Source organism: Nicotiana tomentosiformis, chromosome 1 (genome assembly GCF_000390325.3).
Source record: "Nicotiana tomentosiformis chromosome 1, ASM39032v3, whole genome shotgun sequence".
NCBI lineage: Eukaryota > Viridiplantae > Streptophyta > Magnoliopsida > Solanales > Solanaceae > Nicotiana > Nicotiana tomentosiformis.
The window spans coordinates 115,244,417-115,265,610 of NC_090812.1; the positions used below are offsets into that span (position 1 = coordinate 115,244,417).

General features: G+C 36.6%; 2 protein-coding genes across 2 annotated transcripts; one reads left to right on the forward strand and one right to left on the reverse strand.

Moving 5' to 3' along the window:
* The first annotated feature begins 720 nt into the window (after positions 1-720).
* LOC104100242 (thiamine-repressible mitochondrial transport protein THI74) lies at positions 721-8,266 on the forward strand. The gene is made up of 3 exons (XM_033657132.2): positions 721-1,233; positions 1,723-2,143; positions 7,705-8,266. The coding sequence occupies exons 1-3, from the start codon at positions 721-723 to the stop codon at positions 7,995-7,997; spliced, it is 1,227 nt and encodes a 408-aa protein (XP_033513023.1). The 3' UTR covers positions 7,998-8,266.
* A 1,101-nt stretch (positions 8,267-9,367) lies between these two features.
* LOC104100241 (uncharacterized) lies at positions 9,368-12,618 on the reverse strand. The gene is made up of 5 exons (XM_009607429.4): positions 12,457-12,618; positions 11,679-11,758; positions 11,469-11,566; positions 10,563-10,879; positions 9,368-9,955 (listed from the first exon to the last, which is right to left on the reverse strand). The coding sequence occupies exons 2-5, from the start codon at positions 11,685-11,687 to the stop codon at positions 9,576-9,578; spliced, it is 804 nt and encodes a 267-aa protein (XP_009605724.1). The 5' UTR covers positions 11,688-11,758; positions 12,457-12,618; the 3' UTR covers positions 9,368-9,575.
* Positions 12,619-21,194: the final 8,576 nt, after the last annotated feature.

The window sequence follows — 21,194 nt, forward strand, 5'->3', positions numbered from 1 at the left end:
TAGAAATACAAGATCTCTTTCTTCAAGATTGCGACAATGCTAATTTGCGTGCATCTGAAGTGCAATTTTTCATTTCAGACTTATTGGCCTTAAGTGCATGAAATTATTGGTTGCACTTCAGACCTATTTGGCCTTAAGTACATGTGAAGTGCAAATTTTCACTTCAAACTTATTAGCCTTAAGTGTAGGAAAATGTTTGTTGCACTTCAGACCTTTTGGCCTTAAGTGCATCTGAAGTGTAATTTTTTCACTTCAGACCCGATAAATCTGAAGTTGTTCGTAAAGTGGGTAGACTTGCAATTTTTTTACAAAGTGGGTATATGTTCAATTGGAGGCCCAGCTTATATGGGCTAATGAGAAGGGACCAAGCCCAACAGATAAAGTAGAGAAGCACGTGCAGGCGTGAAGCACGTGCTCCAAAATCCGCGTAATTAGTCTCCTGGGATGAAATTCATCGCTGGGACCTTTCTCTCAATAATCTGCAGATTCCACGCCCTTTGCAAATACACTATTAGATCGCATTCTCATTTTGTCTTTTCAAAATCTCTTTACATTAGTTTCCTGCGATTTTCTTTGAATTGAAGAAATTATCAGCAACATCTATTGGATGTGACACCCAAAATATTGGAGCATAGAATTTTTTATCGATGAACATCTAGGGGGTGCATTAATTCCCAGTTAAAACTCGTCTCTGGGGCTGAAATTTCGGTTTAAAAAGGAATGAAAAATCAAACTTGGAGATGGGTTTTAGGTTTGGTGTATATATTAACTGTTGCCTCTATTTGGATTGCTGCTAGTTTTGTGGTTCAGTCCGTTGTGGATGCCGGTGTTTCTCCTTTTCTTGTCACATACATCTGCAATTCTTTGTTCGTTATATATATTCCCCTTATTGAAATTGTACGCTTTCTGGAAGATAAATATGGGACTTTGTTGTTTTGGCGAAAGAAGAAAGATACCAGCACCTTGCAGGATTCTGGTGAATCAGAGGAGGCTATTCTTCTTGATGATAAAGCTGATGATGGTTTGAGTCCAAGTGGGGTTACAGAAGAGAGCAAATTGGTTGTTGCTGATAAGGGTTTAGATCAAGTGATAGATCAAAGTGTTGATACGGGGTTGGACGCAAAAGGGCGTTGGACGCGTTCTAGAGTAGCTAAAGTTAGCTTGTTAATATGCCCTTTTTGGTTTCTAGCACAGCTTACGTTTAATCTATCACTCAAATATACAACTGTTACTGTAAGCATACTATCTTTTACTCCCTCCTTTCTCACTTTATGTGTCTTGCTTTCCCTTTTAGACTGTTTAAAAATAATGTCACTTTGTATATCTAGTAAGTTCTTAATTCTAATACTTCTGTAATATCCTTAACGGCACTCCCTTCTAGAAATGTAATGGCATGTTTAAGACTTAGATTGGAAGCGTATTTTTGGTATGTTATATACACCTTCAGTTTAAGACCAGAAGATTCAAAAGTTTTCTTTCCATTACTATATCTTGTGCACATTACATAAAATGAAGCGGAGGGAGTAGCTTTTATCCATTTCATCGACAAACATTGATGGATGTAACGGACACACCCACTAACTTCAACTTGAGTTATGTAGTTGAGGATTTTTTTAGGAGTGTATATACTTATATTTTGTTCAAACCAGTTATCGCATTAATAGTGGGTGCAATATTATATCCGCCTGTGTAATGTGGTTGTGATTTTGGTTTTCCTTACAGTCAAACACAATCTTAAGCAGTTCATCCAGCTTGTTTACTTTTCTGGTCTCTCTTGTATTCTTGGGAGAGATTTTCAGTTGGGTGAAGCTGATCAGTGTGCTTCTTTGCATGGGAGGAACGATCATTGTCAGCTTGGGTGACTCAAAATCAGGATCCAGTAAAGTTGCTTCAAACCCTGTTCTTGGAGACATTCTTGCTCTCCTGTCATCCGCTTTTTATGCTGTGTACATAACCCTCATTCGTAAAAAGTTACCTGATGATGATGGAAAAAGTGGTCATGCCAGTATGGCACAGTTTCTTGGATTTTTGGGTTTATTCAACCTGCTGATATTCTTACCCATCTCTCTTGTACTCAACTTTGCTAACCTCGAGCCATTTAATACGCTCACCTGGAAGCAACTTGGCCTAATTGTTGGTAAAGGTATGAGTCTGCCTACCCTTGCATATTTAAGTATTTATTGATTTGTTGTGTCTTTGTGTGCGTAATGAGTGAAAATGGGGACCATGAAATATGATAGTCCATTCTTTTTTTCTTCTACATGATCTTCTAATTGTTGTTTCTTCAGTGCTTTCTTGAACAGAATTGCTTACTATGTGACCCTTTGAAGTAAGTGTTTGCATTTGGTTCCTGTCATATGAAAAACAGTATGATTTCTAGCTCTTGGTATTTGATTGTGTCTGCAACATATAATTTCGAGGAAACAATTAGAGAATGGTGGGAGAACTACACGGTCATAGGGTACACAGAAACAAATTATGGATACCTATTTAATGAACTTAAAAGTACTAGAAGAGGAGGAGGAAAAAGAAGGCGTAAGTGATGATGAGGAAATCCAGAAGGAAACAATCAAAGACGATATGGGGCAAACAACTAGTGGCCCCAGAAATTATTTGGAGATAAAAGTCACACTTAAATTGGTCTGAAGAATAATTCTAAACTCTTCTGTTGTGTCATTAGTCCATAAAAATGAAATAATTTCATTGAGCGCTCTAATCAAATACTGTACAAGAAAAGTGGGGATGGAGGCTAAGTTTGGACTGAATCGCAGTCTAGACAATTATTGAGGAGAAAGAGGAATGGAGCAACCATTCAGAAGAAAAGATCCTTTAGGCTCTATGAAATTGTTTGGGAGACAAATCGTTACGCCGCGTAACTTACGCTTGCATGAGTTTCCTTTTGCATTCTTTCACCATTGGGAGCTGCTACAGAAAGAGGTTTTGAAACATATGAATCACTTACAGAAGTGTTTGTTTAAGATGACTGTTAATTTTCTTTTATAATTTTTATTCCTAAAAAAAGTGGTGGTTTGGGCCTCCAGAGCTTTGGTCTAGTGTTAAGAGTGCAACATGTTACGTGTGAGTTAAGCGCACGTCGCTAGCTCGAACGAAAGCCTAGTATTTAAATGGAGAAGGGTAGAGGGGCGAGCCCATTATCCACTGAACTTCAAACCATGCGCCATTGGTCCTGGAGATTTCTCGTTCATTAAAAAAAATGGTGCTTTGGACATTTAGGATTTTTGGCCGATCAGTTTGGTGGCAGTGTATAAGATCATCGCGAACACTTTATCCTTGAGATTGAAACGCGTCTTAGACAAGCTCATCTTTACCTCATGGAATGCTTTTGAGAGGAGTAGACAAATCCTAGGTGCAACTCTTTTTGCTAATGAGATAGTAGATTGGAGATTGAGGAGTGGAGAATAGAGAATGTTGTTTACGTTGGACACACAACAAATGGATAATTATGTCAATCAGAGCTTCTTGCTATATTTTGATATAAATGGAGGCAATGGATCTAATATGCTTATTAATGGTTAAATTCTCTTTCATGATTAGCAGATTTTCCTTTGGTTTCTTTGGTATTAGTAGGGACTAATACAGGAGACCCCCTCTCACCCTTGCTATTTTTTATTGTTATGGTAGCATTTCGTAAACTTCTTAGTGCTTGGCATTTATATTAATGAAACATTTTGCTTACTGGTCAAAAAGTATTAAGTAAACTTCTAGAAAGATTGGAGGTCTTGTTAATGGCTTTAAGGTTAATGGCTACAGGCCTACAGAGTAGATTGTCTATCTGTCTCAGTTTTCTTCTTTGCGAATGAAATTCTTTCTTTTTTCCTGATCCACAAAATAGAAAGGTTTGGTAGCTTTAGAACTTTAGTGTGGTTTGAAGTAGCATCGGAAATCTAAGTTGATTCCTCTAGGTATGGCTCGAAATGTGTAAGACTTGGGCAAGGATACGTGGATGCAAGGGCTTCATTACCTATCAAATATCCGACGACCGATGCGTTCTTTTGGAGACAAGTTGAAGAAACCTCTTTACAATGACTGGCAATGTTGTATTATCTCGGGTGCGGATGCACGGTACGGTTCTAGAGGTCAAATTCGCTAATCTCATAACCTTTAGGATTCAATGAACAGTGATACAATTAAAAGTACCGGGTATTGGGATACAGATAATAAATGTGTAAATATAAAATATTTGATGGAGTAATTTGTTAGCTACTCAATTACTAAAGTCAAAGTTTTGCTAAAATCCAGTTTTACTTAATTTACTAAGTTATACTGAATAAACTTTATTTTTATGCTGTGTTAAATGGTCCAGAACTTGCCCAACCGTTTTTCTTCTTCTGGATCTTGTTTATAAAAGTGAACTTTATTTGTCATCCAAACTTGTTTGTGGCCCAATCAAGATACAACACATTTCTTTTAAGAATTTTGTTGAACCACTTTTTAAAACCCCAGCATACGAACAACTAGCGAAGGAACCTTAGCTTAGTTACTCCCACCCGCAACTAGCGAAGAAACCTGCTTAGATACCCCACTCTCAACTAGGAAACAAACCCTAGCACAGCTGCTCCTCTCTATTTATGGCGGCTTCTAACGTCTCTGTCAATCTCTAGACCTCTTTGTCTTAGTTTGAAAAGAATGGTTTCAGACGTCTATTTCTATTTGGCAAAAAAGTAGAAGGGAACGCTTAGACATCTATTTGTGAATGATATAAGAAGAAGAAGAAGTACCCGTCTATGTGACACGCTTTTGTCTTAGTCTATTCCCAAAAAAATGATATCTTTCTATATTTTGAAACAATTTTACTTTAAACTTCCCATTTTACCTAAGTAACATGCTTTTGTAGCCACACAAATGTCATGGCGTGATTAAGACCACAAGTTCCAAAGTTCTGTCTTTCTTTCTTAAACTTCGTGCCTAATCAAACAGGTTCATACAAAATGAGACGGAGGAAGTAATATGTTTTGTTCGTCGAACTATCAGAAAGTTTATAATACTTGGTTTTCTGTGAACAACAGATGAGACAGTTGTTTTTATTCAGGACACTGGTGGGACGTGAGGCGGTTCTGAGTTTCAGGTCAGTATATGGTAGTTCAAGGTACTCGCAGTTGGAGAAGTACATAATACTCATGAGTTATCTATGATCTATGTTTGTAAAATGGAAACACTTCACCGAAGTACTTGGTCTGCCACTTGAGGGGAAGTTCTTGGGAAGTGCAAACATAACTCTGGCAAACGATAATATAGAGAAGTTTTCTGGAAGACAAAGCAGATTTGAATAGTTATTTTGAAGTGCTTGAGGTGTTTTTAAAGTTTGAAGAACGTTTCTTAAAGAAATAGAACCAACAGACACATTGAACCAAATTTGCATGTCCAATCACCCCTGAAACTCCTAAGAAGGTGGTGGCACTCTTACATTGTGTTATCTGAGATACTATTCTAAATGCAGATAATATGAGGAAAAGGAGATGCATCGTAGTATGCTGGGTTGGCGAAAGGCATGAGAAAGATATGGACCATCTGTTGAAAGATTGCATCTTTACTCCTTTTTTATAAGGATCAGCTTTGAATCTTTACTTTAGCTATGGTCTAAGTTTACTCCCTATACAACATAGCTTAGACATTACCTAGTACAGTGATGGCTGCTGTGGCAAGCCAGGAGGTGGAAAGTGTAAAGAAAGTAGAAAAGACAGCTTTAGATATAAGGATTGTTCAAGGCCATATGAAGAGACTACACACATCCTCAACCAATGTGGGATTTAACACCCTATGTATACCCAGATTTGGATATCTGGAGCACGGATAACATATAATAGGGGCTTAACATTTGGTAATAAAACACTAGGAATGTCTGGTTTTGATACGATGTCAAGTGAAACAGACCTTGGACCTAACTTAAGCCCAAAAACTAACTTGTGAGGTAAAGATTGTTCAAGACAGTATAAAGAGACTACATTCCATACCATCAACCAATGAGACTTGGACAGAAAGCGTGAAAGCAAGGAAGATGTTTTATTGAAGATAGCCACTGATGTGCCTGTTTTGGACGATTTGATGAGAGAATTATACTATTAGATGTAAAATCTACATGTATAGATAATACTATCTTGGTATGAGATTGAATGGAAATGATATCAACTTATAGAAGAAGATTTAGTTTCTATTCAATAAAAAGGAGAAAACATAGGCCAGATACACATTGACAACCCCTTAAAACTTTGCTCTATTTTTCATTTAGACAGCTTTTTTTCATCGATGGCTTAAACTTGGCCATTCCAGGGAGTTCTTCTTTCCTTCAAACCATACAAATTTGAACCCCATAATCCTGTTTCTTCTTCTTCTTACGTATTCAAACACCATAAACGGTCCTTTTTTTTTTATCAGATAATTAAGAAAAAATGGCCATTTTTTCAAAGCTATACCAGATTCAAACGCCATTTTTTTAAAACTTATACCGGATTTTTCTTCGTCTTCTTCTTTCTTATTTATTCAAACCCACACCAGATTTGTCGTCTTCTTTCTTATTTATTCAAAAGCCATTTTTTTAAAGCTTATACCAATTCAAACGCCATAATAGCCTTTTTTTAATAAAGAAAAAGAGCGTCTTTTGCTGTTAGCAAGAATCTTTGATGGAATATGTCCCTAACTAAGCTGCTGGCAGGAAAAACAGAAACAAAAACAAAAACAAAAGTGAAGTCCTCTTTTTTACTTTACATTGCCGAGTAGAGGAAATGTTCTAGGTTCTATATTTTTTCATGTAAGGTTTAGTTTTTTTAACGTTAGAAAGAGTCTCTGGCGCTGTACGACCCTGGCTAAGCTGCTGGAAGGAAAATCAGAAACAAAAACAAAAATGGATGCCTCTTTTTTTTTTAACACAACAACTTTTAATCATACTCTAATTCATGATTTATCGTGATTTTTCTATTTTATATTTTTTATTTTGTCTGCATCTGATAATTGAGATTAGGAGAAGCATAACTAGGAAGCATAGATTATAAGCTTCAGTCATATGATGATGAGTCCTTCCTGCAGAAGCAAATTTAGAGACTGGACCTCAAATCACTCACGTCAACTGTAAAATAGTTCTCTAATCAGCTAGTATCATGAAATTTGATTTTTTAGCTGTTCATCAATCATCAAGTGCGCAGGCATCCTGTACCTTAAATTCTTTAGTTGTGAAACGTAGAGTTAGACTAGCTAGGCATGTCGTCCACAGTCGCATATCGTTCTTGTTATGTTTCATCTCATCCTCATGAATTTCTAATTTTTTTGAGGGAGTGGGGTTTGGCATTATCATTCTCTTTCTAATTCTTTTAATGTGGCTGAACTACATTGTACAGGCGCATCTAAACTTCTAATAACCATGTCAGATTTGCTGGGTCAAGGGAGCCTTGAATCATCTATTATTCTGAGCTTGATATTTAGCAATAGCTTTTTTCTTTTTAATCGCTTTGATGTTTCATCAGGAATCCGTGCTTCTAAACTACTTGAAGTAGTGAAAGTTACCCTAGGGGAAATAGACATGTTATCCAACTGTGGTGACAATCTTTACGTTCTTCATTCATCTCATCTTTAAGAATTTCTCCTTTTCTTCGGATGGGATTTGTCATTGCCAACTTTTTGGTTTTTGTTTACTTGATCTTGTCGGAGGCCACATAACACATGGACTACTAACTTCAAAATAACCATATATAGGTATGTTTGATAATGTGCTGAGCGATTTACTGTGGGCCAAGGCTATTCTTTTAACCTCCACAACAGTAGCAACAGCAGGACTCACCATTCAGGTCCCGCTAGCTGCAATCGTGGATACACTGACAGGAAATGCACCCCCTATCTTGGATTACATTGGAGCTGCAGCTGTTATGGTTGGTTTTGCAGGCATTAACATCCCTTCAGACGCATGTTCAGTACCAGAAGAAGCAAGCATTGAACTTGAAAATGGGAAAATCCAGTCCACAGAACAAGATCACCGATCACCAAGGTAGACTAGCTCTTTTGCTCAATGGTGATGGGTTTGCCTGGTGGCAGTAGTTTAGGTGTATCTTATGTTAATCTTACTCAATGTTACAGAAGGGAACTTAACGTATTCTTTGTTTTCTTTCCCGAGCATGCTCAAAGCTCAATGACACCCACAATGTTAGCAAAAGTATAGGTGTGTCCAGTCTTTTGCTGTCTTGTGCAGATATAACAATGCAAACCCCAAAATTTTATACTTACTATAGTCTATACATCAAGTGAGAATTATCTCTTTCAATTTTCATTTTGCAGATGAAAGCTTCGAAATACACTTGTTTTTTCAAACTTGGATGCATGACTTCCCACGTGCAGGAAGGATCGATTATTTGAATCCTTTTTCTTTTTTTTCCTGGAAAATCCAAACTTTTAAGTGACTGAGTTGACTGTAAAATTACCTTATCTGCCTCTCTCCACCTAATGTCACAAACTTGAGTTCTAGGGGCGTTCAGAATTGGGTAAAAAAGATTCAATAATTTAGTTAAATTTTCGGTTGTAATTTTGATAATTAGGTTTGATTTTTTGTTTTGTACCAAAAAGTTACCGAACAAAAGGATATATAAATATATACTTAACTGTTAAATTCATATATTATACTAAATGTTATGTGCAAGTATTACCTCTTTTTATTTTTTAGTTCTTCGTTTTTCATCATAGTTTGTAAATGAGAGAACAGATCTATCAACAAAATAGCAACTGCAAAGGACAACCTCCGAAATAAGTATTGCTTTGTAAAGATTTGAATGCAATGAAAACACAAGTAGAACTCACAATAATTATAAAACACAAGTATGTCTTTCGCGGACAAACTTCTTAACCTGTCTAGTGAGCAAGTATTAAGTTTTATGTGTGAAGTGAATTTCTCATTGAAAAACTACATACACTTCCAAATTTCTTTTCTCATTTCATATCCTTTAATGTATTATCTGGTTAACCAGCTTGTTTCCTTAAAATAGTCATGACCCATAAACTATTTAATCAATCCTTTTTGTTTTCGATCTTCTGTCATAATATACCATTGTATATTTTGGCAAACATTAAAGCTCATGTTCTAATAAATTCTCACCAAACTTCACAACAATATCATTAGAAACTGAAAGGCAAAGTAGGATCTATTGAACACTCCAACAAAAGACGGAAAGGAAAATCGAACCAAGCCAAATCAAAGAAGACGCTAACAACGTGAACGAATATCTCACTCAACTTTTTATCTGTAGTGCTCACATTCTTAGTTCACAGTTCAAATTATCACAAATCTATTGTTCCCCTGTTTTTCAGGTTCTCCTCCACTTTCTGAATCTACGTGGGAGTCAACTATTTATGCACAATCAGAAGCGCATGGTCTTGCAAAAAGTTCTTATTCAATTAATAAAGTCCAAAAGGCGTACAAGATACGGATCTCTTTCAAGGAAAAACCTTAGTTAGGAATCAATAATTCGAGATACCTCCTACTACTTAATAGCCTAAATGTCTAGGCTCACATCATTCAATTGGATATTACTTTATCCAACAGATGTGAAAAAATTAAGAATTGACAAACATTTTTGTCATTAGTTCAAAGCAGCAGTTGTGTGTCCATATCTTTGCATAACTCTCTTAGTTGCTAAAGCAGCAGCCTCACTCGCACGCAATGTTCCAGTTGCCATGATTGCAGCAAATTCACGGGTGATTTCCTCTTGTACCTTGCTTCGTGAGTCCCCCAGAGGATCCCTCACAGCAGTATTAGCAGGTGTCTTCTCTTGCTCTCCCGCAGGTTTTTCTTCACGTTTGGCAGGCTTCACTACTGATCCAGATTTATCCTCTCCGACTTGGCTCTTTCCACCAGAAACCATCGGCTGGGAAGCAGAAGCAACAGTAGGTGGTCTGAACTGGGGTGCTTGAGGAACTGCGTTAGCCCTCAATGTTGATTCCAGTTGTTGTATCATGGGCACTGCATCAAGATAATAATGCATCGAGTAAGCCTAAATACTGAACATTTTAAACAAAATTTTCCTCCAGAAATTACTTTCAATGCACAGAGCAGCAATGCATATAGTTTCTTTGACAAGTAATGAGTAACTTTTTGCATATAAACCAAGCAAAAAGTAATTGATGGGGAAAGTTGCAACTAAAATGGTGAGGTTGAAATACTGTACATAGCTCAAATGTCATTTCAAGTATATCGTTATTACCACCAAAGAGGGAGATGGTTTGCACTATTTTGAATATCTAAGAACTCTTAAGTTATGGAAGCCGCCAAAACACATGAATTAAACTTTGTCCGAGAAAGCATCACGTAATTAGTCCACACGCACAACACTTCGCAGAACTAATAACGAAAGTAAGGCGCATTTACACACAAGAACAGGCATCTTTCCTGAAAATTCTGGATGTGACAAAGACAAAAGGAAACCAACACAGAACAGCAAAATTTTACGATATGAAAAAGACAAAAAGGTAACCAACACAGAACTTCATGTTTCACTAAGATCAGGTATTTACGTCAATCAAAAATGTCGTACAGAGGTTCAATACAGAAAGTGCAAAGAACAACTTACTTATAAGGGCACCCATTGGGCTGTTCATAACCTCGTTAGGAAGATTCAAAATATCATCTGGAATGGTTGCACCGACCAAAAATTGAGCAACCTCATTGCTGAAATTGTTGCAGTTATGGGTTAGCAAACTATATGTCTCTGCAGTATACCGAGGGCTTATCTCTTGTAAATACATTTCAAAGACATCCTTGGGTACGTGTGTGATGCCAAGGTCTACAACTCGAATAGGAGTCCCATATGGAGTCGTCCCAGCTGGAGCATGTTGTATACCACCTCCAAAATAATATTCATGACCATAAACCACCACTCCTGTGTGCCTACATGATAGATACACAAAGATCTGAATTAAAGGAGATAGAAAGACAATTCACACTACTGCTATGACAGGCACAAACGAACTACTCATTAGGTGAGAACTACAGGAGAGGTAAGACCTCCATGAAATTGGACAGAAAAACACAAGAAAATTTATCATCCCTGCACCAATATGTTTAGTCGCAACTTAATATAAGATCAGGCTATGGAAGACAGTTCTGCTGGCTTTGATGCACCAAAGCAGGAAAGCTTTACCTCATACATAAACGTTACTCTTAAAGACTAGTGGATTTAGAAAACTATAAGAAAACATGCAAATGCCACCTAGCTTAAATGTTCTCAAGTTATGCTCTTAAAGAGTCGACAAGGCATAAGCTAAGTGGCAAGCACATAAGCGTCGGTCTCCTCTATGTAATAGGATTTTACTTAATCTTATTAATCAGAGAGCAGAATTTGGTTTCAATATATCCCAATTACCCCCATCCCCTGCATCATCACTCAAAAGAAAATTTGGTTTCAATATATCCCAATTAACCCCATCCAATCATCACTCAAAAGAAAAGAATGCCCTTCAGATAGTATGCAACTTACCATATTCCTTCAATAGCTTTCCCCAAAAATGTAGTAGACAACTGGCGAGCTAAACCTTGGCTCAAGTCATAGACGTTCAAGGAAACCTTGTGACCCTCCTGCAACAATCAAAGTTATGTTTTGTAAGTAAATGTCTCTATGCACAAAGTCTAGTGAAGGAACTAATATTAGATTGATTATAACTGGCATATGAAAAAAGGTTAATAATACCTCAGCCATCTCAAACAGTTCAATAAAAAGGCTTTCTTAGGTAGACCGCAACGTAAAACTCAGTGAGCTGAAAAGATGACCTGGAATATTCACAACCGAGGAGAACATTAGAGAAAACAAAGGTCTAAAAAGGGAAATAGTGATGAACCGGTTAAAGCAAATATTCAGAAGCGGCTTATCTTGGAAAACAAAAGCTTAGCCTATTATCAATTTCAATACATAACTGCCTTTTTGTAAAATAAGTTCTAGCACTTAGAAGTGAATTAATAGCACTTGATGCTTATCAGCTACTTCCAATTAGTTAAGCCAAACATTTATGTCCAAAAGAAAAAATAAATGAAGAATACATGTCTTAATACACACACAAAAAGAGTTAGACGTTGTCTCCGGTTTTATTTTATTTTTTTGGGTCAGGGTAATAGCATCCAGTTAAAAAGCACCACGAACTAACCGATACAATTTATCCGGATTGTCAAATCAATGTTGCAACAAAGCTTTTTGAGGAAATGCTTGCTTTTAACATGCCAGAAGCAGAAGAATATTCGACGGGAAAAAAGTAGACAAAAGAATAATTAGGCGATTTTAATTTGAAATCGCAATTAGAAAAAAGAGAACCCTAATCTGGTACCAATTTCCACAATTAAGCTCTACTTTGGGGGAAGAGAGGGAAAATCTTTTACACAATAACCTTCAGATACACCCATACAAATATCAATATCAAGGAACCGTAGATAAAACCAAACAAAACCCTAAAAATATCAGAATTTAGATTAATTACCTGAGGAGAGGGAAATCTAAGGAACCGGCAGAGAGAGAGTGGGGGGAAAGTTATGCTCCCTTTAGCGTCCGAAAATAGAAAAGAGACTTTTTTTTTTTTTTGTGTGTAGTAACAGACCAAATTCCAGAGACATTGGGACTTTTTATATTAAAGTATATCAAAGGCTCTGAGTCCATCCATGCCTTCTAGAAACTACTACCCACTATTATTATGACACGTGTCTCGCAAGTCGGCTAACGCGCTTGGCCAGCAAAAGATCAACCGTAAGCGTCCCCGATTCTCATACATATGCTGTCTCTTAATTTTGTCACCAAAATCCATTTAAACACCTTTACCTTAAAGGTGTGAAGTGGTGGGTTTGGGATCGGGATCCGTCCGAGATCGCGGGCCAAATGAGCCAGGATTGATAGAACTGGTATTAGTGAGTCTGGGCCGATATTGTGGGCTAGTCTTATGCTTTGTGACTGTCAGGGATCAGGACTGTTTGGACCGCCAGGGATCGGATCGGTCCCTTGACGGGCCAAATGGTCCCAACAGTAATTTTTTTTTTAAATGAAAATTTTTAAAAACAGTCGTTGGGCTGTCAAAAATATTCGTTGGCTATTTATAAAATAGTCATTTAACCCCACCCCCACCCCCCAACTTTGTTTTAACCCAAAAAAAATATATAATTACACTTTTTCCCTATTTTCAACTATAAATACCCCTCATTCTTTTATTTTTCTTACAAAATCAATATCAATCTATCATAATCTCCCTGTAATTTTCTTATATACTTGCTACTATTGCTTATTTTATTGTTACAATTTGTGAAAAAATTGTGAAGTTGGTGAATTGAAGTCTTCGAGTCTTCAACGATAATCAATTTTCAACAAGTTGTTCGTCAATTCGGTAAACTCGTTCCAACTCTTAAGTTTTAATATTATAGTTTGTTTGTTTTATTTATTTGCTATTACTTAATTAATTAAGATGGCTTCCTTAAAATAAAATTGGTAAAAATAAGGGAAAATCCAAGAGTGGCGAATATAGCGGTCATGATGTTCCTCCTCCCCTACCCCCGGCTCCCCGAACCAAACCCTATATCCGTCCTACACCTATTATTCTTGATAGCGATAATAGTTTATTACAATTTATCGTGAGTCAATTTTGCCATAATATTGCACCCGGTAAATAATTAGACCATGAATTAATGAATGCTCTTTATTCTAATAATTATAATACCATTGATGAAAATAATGATGAAGAAATTAATCTTGATGAAACTCAACCGGATGATGATACACCCACTAGTCTTGCTCCTGATGTTAACCCAACTAGTGATAAACCTGCTAATCCAAATGATGTCCCATCTGATACTCATGTTACTGCCCTTACTTTTTCTAGACAACCTACCAAACGGACGGAAACATCTCATGTTTGGCCTTTCTTTACTCAACTAGTTCCAGAAAATAAGGCTAAGTGTAAAACTTGTGGTAATGGGTTATCTTTTAAATATTTTGGATCGGGGGAGGGGGGAACTTTGGCTAGACACATAAAAAAAACACCCTCAAGATAGAATCATATATGAACGTCTGAAAGCTTTGGCCGAGAGAAAAAGTGTACCTAGTCCTATTCAGGCTGACCCTAGTACTAGTTCAAATCAATTTCAATTGGGAATTAACATTGTTACCAGTGGTATTTTATATTATGATCCAAAAAAAGATCGGGAAGAATTGGCAAAAATGGTAATTGTTATGTGCTTACCCTATAGTTTTCCTTCTTATCCTAACTTTGTGCATTATATTAGAATTTTTTTAATCCTACTTATAAAGGTTTTCCTCGAACAACCGTAAAGAGCGATGTTTATAAATATAAGCATGAATATGAACAATATTTGCGCTATTTATTTACTCATATAAATTGTCATGTTGTTATTGCAACTGATATGGGTAGAAGTGGCAATGACTGTGATTACCTTATTGTTACCAGTCATTGGATTGATGAGGATTGGATAATGCAAAAGCGCATAATTACTTATAGAATAATTAATTCAAGTCACACATGGCAGTTTATTGCTAGCACAGTTACGGATATTTGTAGATATTTTTGCATTAGTGATGAAATAATGTCAGTTTCAATGGATAATGCTACTAGTAACACAAATGGTATAGCCTTGCTTACCACAACGCTAAATTCTGCATTTAGTAACATTTTTCATGTTAGATGTATTTGTCATATTTACCATTTAATTATGGGTGATGGTATGAGAATTTTAAATATTAAAATTGAAAAGGTTAAAATGGCTCTTAACTGGCTTTTTTATTCAAATCGTAAAAGTAGACTTAGAGAATATTTTAAAAGATGCGATGAATTTGGCCTAAGAGAAAGAAAGGTTTCTAAACCTTGTCCAACTAGATGGAATTGCATGTATGAAAGTTTGGTTGTTGCATATGAATATAAAACCCTCATAATCTCAACGTTTAATGCACATGTAAGTGATGATGAGCACCTTACGAATGGGGATTGAGCTAATGTTAAAATGCTTGAAAAAAAAATCATATTGCTACAAATGAATTTTCTGGGCAATATTATCCTACAATTTCTAATTGTTTAGTTTATATTGCAGAACTTGCAAATTTGTTTGCTAATTTTTTAAAGTATGGGGAAATTTTTTAACTTGCTATTGATTCTATGAGAAAAAAGTTTAAAAAATATTTTTTCCCTATTCCCCTTATTTATGGTATTGTTGCTTTGTTAAATCCTTGTATGAAATTAGAAAGTCCTCAATTTTGGTACGAAACTGTTTATAATGGTTTAGCACTTGAAAATGATGAGTTGTCTCAACTTTCAGAAGCAATAGTCTCAATTAGAATAAATGCTTAAACTATTTATAATGCTTATCAAGTTGCATTAAATCATGCTAGACCAAATGTTCCAACTCCTTCTTCTTCTTCTAATTCTCAATCATCTAAAAGAACTGCGGGAGTAAGAGCACTTAGTGCTTGGGCGGGGTTTAGGGGTTCTCAAGGTTCTAGTAGTAGTGATTTTTCACAACTAAATGAGCTTGAAGTTTATCTATCGCGGGAAATTGAGGAAGTGAATCCCGACGGCTCCTTTAATCTTTTGCAATGGTGGAAGGACAAAGAAAAATACTTTCCAATACTTTCAAGGATGGCCCGAGATATTTTAATTATTCAAGTTTCAACAATGGCGTCGAAGAGCGCTTTCAGTCAAGCAAGACTTCAACTCGGTGATTATAGAGCATCTATGAGGGAGAGCTTGGAAAAATCAGTACTTTCCAGAGATTGGATCCATTCGAAAAGAAGAAATTTTGGACTTGCTGAATCACAACCAGAGGAAGACAAAGCTTACGAAGAACTGCTAGCTGAACTTGCGGAGGATGTTGCTTCGTCCAACAATGGAAGCGGCAATGACCAAGCTACTTTTCCGCCACCACCAACGGAAATTCCTCCGAACCTTGAAAGATTTATGAAGTTTGTAAGAGATACCATATAACTTGTATAAACAAAAAATAGTATGTATTATGTAACTTGTATTTTTTCACATCTTGATTAGTTTCTTTTTCTTCTCAATGGTGGTATTAGCACATTGTTCTACTCATTCCATAGGGGAAGGAAGACTAAGAAAGATATTGTCATATTTTTTAATGCTATAATAAAATTACAAGACATTGCTTTGAATATATCTTTACAATATTTTTGTATTTAAATTTTGAATTAAAAAGTTTAAGTCACAATTCTATAATAAAATTTACAAGGTATTGCCTTAGATATTTTTTTTACATCTTTTTGTCTCTAATTTCAATTATATGTTTTTAAAATATATATATATATATTAGTCGTTGGGCCCACTTAACTCGTTTAGCCCGGACTCACTTAGCTCGTTTAGCGAGGGACCATGAATTTATGATCCTAGTCCCGGGCCGGTTCCTAGAAAAGGACCGTTTAGCCCGGGACCATTTGGCCCATTTAGTTAGGGACCAGACCGGGACCGTTTGGACCGACCCACTTGGCCCGTTTATGGCCCGAACAGGCTCACATACCACCCCTACCTTAACTTATATCCCGTTTGGCAAAACTACAAAAATCAGCTTATTATGAGAAATACTTTTTCTCAAAAGTATTTTTTTCAAAAGTACTTTTGGCAAGGAGCAGTTTGTGTTTGGCTAATTTATTCGAAAAGCACTTCTGAGCAGTAATTAGTGTTTGATCAAGCTTTTAAAAAGTGTTTTTAAGTGTATTTTTCTCAAAAGTATTTTTGGAGAGAAATTATTTTTTCTGCTTCTCCAAAACTGCTTATGTTTCTGCTTCTACTCAAAAGCATTTTTTTCTCTAATAATTTGGCCAAACACTTCAATTTTAGAAGAAAAGCACTAAAAAAAATATTTTTGGTTTGGAGAAGCTTGGCCAAATAGGCTAATAGTCATGTTTCATTTAAACACTCCTATTACATTTCAATTGTTTCACTTAAATATAATTTTTACAATTCTAAACAAGCTTAAGTGCGTAAATGTTACTTGCCACTGACGTGACAATTAACACCACTAACAAAAAGACAAGTGAGCAAAGGGAAAAAATGGAAGAAGAATGTTTTCTTTTTTCTATTTATTCATTTTCTTTCTCGTTTTCCATTTTTTTACTTAAGCTATCAATCATATTATCAGAAATTTTCATGGCCTGCTACAAAATTCCACCACTAATTGCAAAACCCATTTCTCACTTCTCCCCAAGAATGCTACCACCTAAATACTTTGAGAAAACAAAACCAGATCTGAATTGAAATTTAAGAACAGAACTGCCAGTGGAATCTCCAATAACCACATCAACCATCTATAGGTCAAAATCAACCAATTCACATCTATGAAATTCAAGAATAAAATTAAATGGGAATGAAAGCAGAATAAGATAACCTCAAAATTCAAAATTCGAAATTTAAGGTTTCGAACTCAAGTGGGTGTGTTCATAGAGCTTTTAAGTTTCAGCTTTATTCTTTAACTAATATTATCAACAACAATATGCAATTTCTAGTTCGTGACAACCTTCCAATTGTTCGTGACGCACCACAAATCTGAAATCCTTCAAGTTCAAGATCAAGATCTTGAATCATCATTTGTGAGGAGAAGAATCAGAGGACTACAACTCTTTAGATTTGAGATATTCTAGAGATTGTAACCTCATCACTTGAAATCGAATATAAAATTTGTCGCTATATTTCTTGTCTTGGTTATTATTTTCAGGAACGAAATTTAGTTGTTACAAATTTTGTCACGCCCGGTGGGAAGATCTCTACCTCTCATCTCTTGTCAACTCTCAATATTCGGCATCATTAAGATGGTTCCAAAGAAGATCAACCCAAAAGTTGTTGACTCTAAGTTTTCTTCTAACGTTGAAAGTATCTTGAGCGCTACTATAGGGAATCTTGGGCCAGTCACACAAAGCAAGGCAAGCATTTTGGGACAACAAGCATTCAACGTCGTCTACTCCAATGCATGTTTTGAGATCTTCATCATTCGGAGAACAAAGCTTATTTGCTAGCCAATCAGAAGGAGGAGATAATATCGCAGAAGTTGTGGAGAAGGTTTTTTCTCAACTTACTTTATACAATACCAAGAGTTCGCTTACCCAACCTGATGATGAAGTTTTAAGTGTTTGATCTACGCCAATATCACTACATGACATGTTCCAAATTGAGTTCAATCTATGGGAAGATCCCAATTACTCTTCATCGTCTGCAATAATAATGGAGACAATGATGACTATCACTTCGACAATGGAGGAGCAACTAGCAAATATGACAAAGGCGATTGGGGGGTTAACAAAGTATGCTCAAGATCAAGATGTATGTATCGTAAAATTGACAGGCATAGTTGAAAGCATGATGGATGGAGAATCAATACATGCACCTAGAAAGCTCCTCGAAGTCCACGAGAAGGTTGATCCTCCAACAAAACAAGTTTCATCTGCCAAAGAACTTCATGTTTCCTCCGAAGGATCAATTCCCATCGAACAATTGAAAGAATTCATCATGGGAACTATTAAGGATAATTATGAGGTCGCCGTAAAGTCTTCTCCCACATACGCAAAGCCGTATATTGAAATAATCGATAGCTTGAAGATGTCTGATGGTTATCAACCTCCCAAATTTCAGCAGTTCGACGGCAAGGAAAATGCAAAGCAATTTATGGTGCACTCTGTTGAGACATGCAACAATGTAGGGGATTATGGAGATTACCTTTGCAAGTTGTTCGTCCACTCACTAAAGGGGAATGATTTTTATTGGTACATCGACCTCGAGGCTAGATCCATTGATAGTTGGGATCAACTGGAGCAAGAATTTCTCAACCGCTTTTATAGCACAAGGCGTACTATAACCATGGTGGAACTTACTCAACACTCGCCAACGAAAAGATGAACCAGTTATCGACTTTATCAGTCGATGGAGGAATGCAAGCCTCAACCGCAAAGATAGGCTAAGTGAAGCTTCTGGCATAGAGATGTGCATCCAAGGTGGGGACTTCGTTACATCTTGAAAGGAATTAAGCCTTGGACATTTGAAGAACTTGCCACCCGCACTCATGATATGGAGTTGAGCATAGCCTATACGGAAAATGAAGGGTTGCCTATCTACGAACCTCGCAAAGGAAGGGACATAGAAGAAGTCAAGAAATGGAGAAAGTTCGTACCAAAAAATGAAAGCAAAGAATCTATACTACGAAGGTGAGCAAGAAGCAGAGTATGAAAACAACTTCCTCTCAAGACAATGCAAATCAAAAGTTGACTTTCAAGGAGATTCTAGAAAAGGAGTACCCATTTCTATAGACTCTGACGTGCCTGCAATATTTAAAGAACTCTTCGAGCTAAAGCTTATTGAGCTACAAGATACGAAGCAGTCAGATGAAGCTGAAAAAATCAATAACCTGAATTACTGCAAATACCATCGGCTTGTAGGTCACCCTCTTGATAAGTGCTTTGTCTTTAAAGACAAAGTTATGGATTTAGCCCGTCAAAAGAAAATGGAGCTTGAAGATGAAAAGGCTAGCACAAACCATGTGTCTATTGCCTTTGGATCATTCGATCCAACTGAGATATGCACATGTGAAGGAATAAAGATGAAGAATTATTAGAGGATGACAAAGTCCAAGTCGATCAACCTGATGAATAAGGTTGGACCCTGGTGACTCGTCGAAGACGCCGTAAATTGAGTCCTCAAAAAAGATCCACTAAGCAACCTATAAGGAATAAGATGGTAAGAAGGTCGAAGAAGCAACAAATGGTTAAGCACCCAAAGAAGGTAAGGATAGAGACACACCATCACCAAAAGCCACGCCACCCGGTGACTTTGGTAGAATTCTTGCCGAGTTGGTTTCGCATGAGGATTTCTGATGACAATTGCAAGGTCTTGTGTTGTAATGCTGATAAAGAAGAAGAGGAAAAGAATGAAGTCATATCAACAACGTCTCCATCACCGTATAAAAGTCTTATTGCGTCCCCATTTCAAGAAACAGATGTCTATAATGCAAAAATCACATTCACTGAAGACGATCTCCTACTTGGTGAGATAAAACACAATAACCCTTTGTTTATGGTAGGTTATGTGCTCGAGCGAAGCATAAATAGAATTTTGATAGATGACGGATCTGGATTTAATATTCTTCCTATTCTCACAATGAAAGAACTTGGCATCTCAACTAAAGAAAATTTTGAAATCCGTATAATGATTCAAGGATTAAATCAAGGAGGCCAAAGGGCCATTGGTGCTATCAAATTGGAAATCACCATGGGAGATATGCATTCAAGTGCATAGATGCATGTGATTGACGCAAAGACTTCATACAATTTGTCACTTGGTAGGTCGTGGATACAAGAGAACAAAGTTATCCCATCAACTTACTATCAGCTTTTTAAGTATAATAAAGATGGAGTCGAAAAGAATCTAGTTGCTAACGATAATCATTTCACTGAAGCCGAGACATATTTCGTTGATGCAAAGTTCTACTTGAAGAACTACATTATGAAGTGAGTAAAAGTTGATGACATCACGGAGGCCAAAGGTGATAATATCACGTCCAAAAGGGTTGAAGTAGCTTCTGGTGAAGATAAAGTTATAATAGGAGCATACCAAGTTCAGAAAGCTCACAAAAATAATGTTGCAACTTTAGGCTAGAATATAGTTCCTTTATTTCGCTACAACCCAAAAATGAATAAAGATGAAGGAGAATCATCGAGCCTCCAAAAAGATGCGCTAAAAGAATTAACCCTTCCTATCAAGCATATTGATACCATAAAGTTATCTTCAAAGCTACTCGAAAAGCTTGTGGCCCTAACATGCCTCAAAATAAGGCACTCCCCACAATGTGCACAAGTGAAGGTTTTGATCTGAATGTTTATAAGTCATTCGCAAAGGTTGGATATGATCCCAAAAAACCATCTAAGCTAGGGAAGCTCCCACATGAAGCTACTTGGAAATAAAACATGATGAAAGATAAGGAGTACGTGGTGAATCAATCACGTGAGGGACTGTGTTACAAACAACCCCCACTAGTAAGCATCTTCATAAGAAGAGCAAGTAGTAACTATATCATGATGGAAGATAAACCTGTTGATCCTAATAAAAGACCTTCTGTCTTTGATCGACTTGGAGAACTAACTACAAGAACTTCTATATTCGAGAGGTTGGGGCCGTTGAAAAGGAAAAAGAACAAGTCCCAAAGAAATTATAGAAAAATAAGAAGACATGTG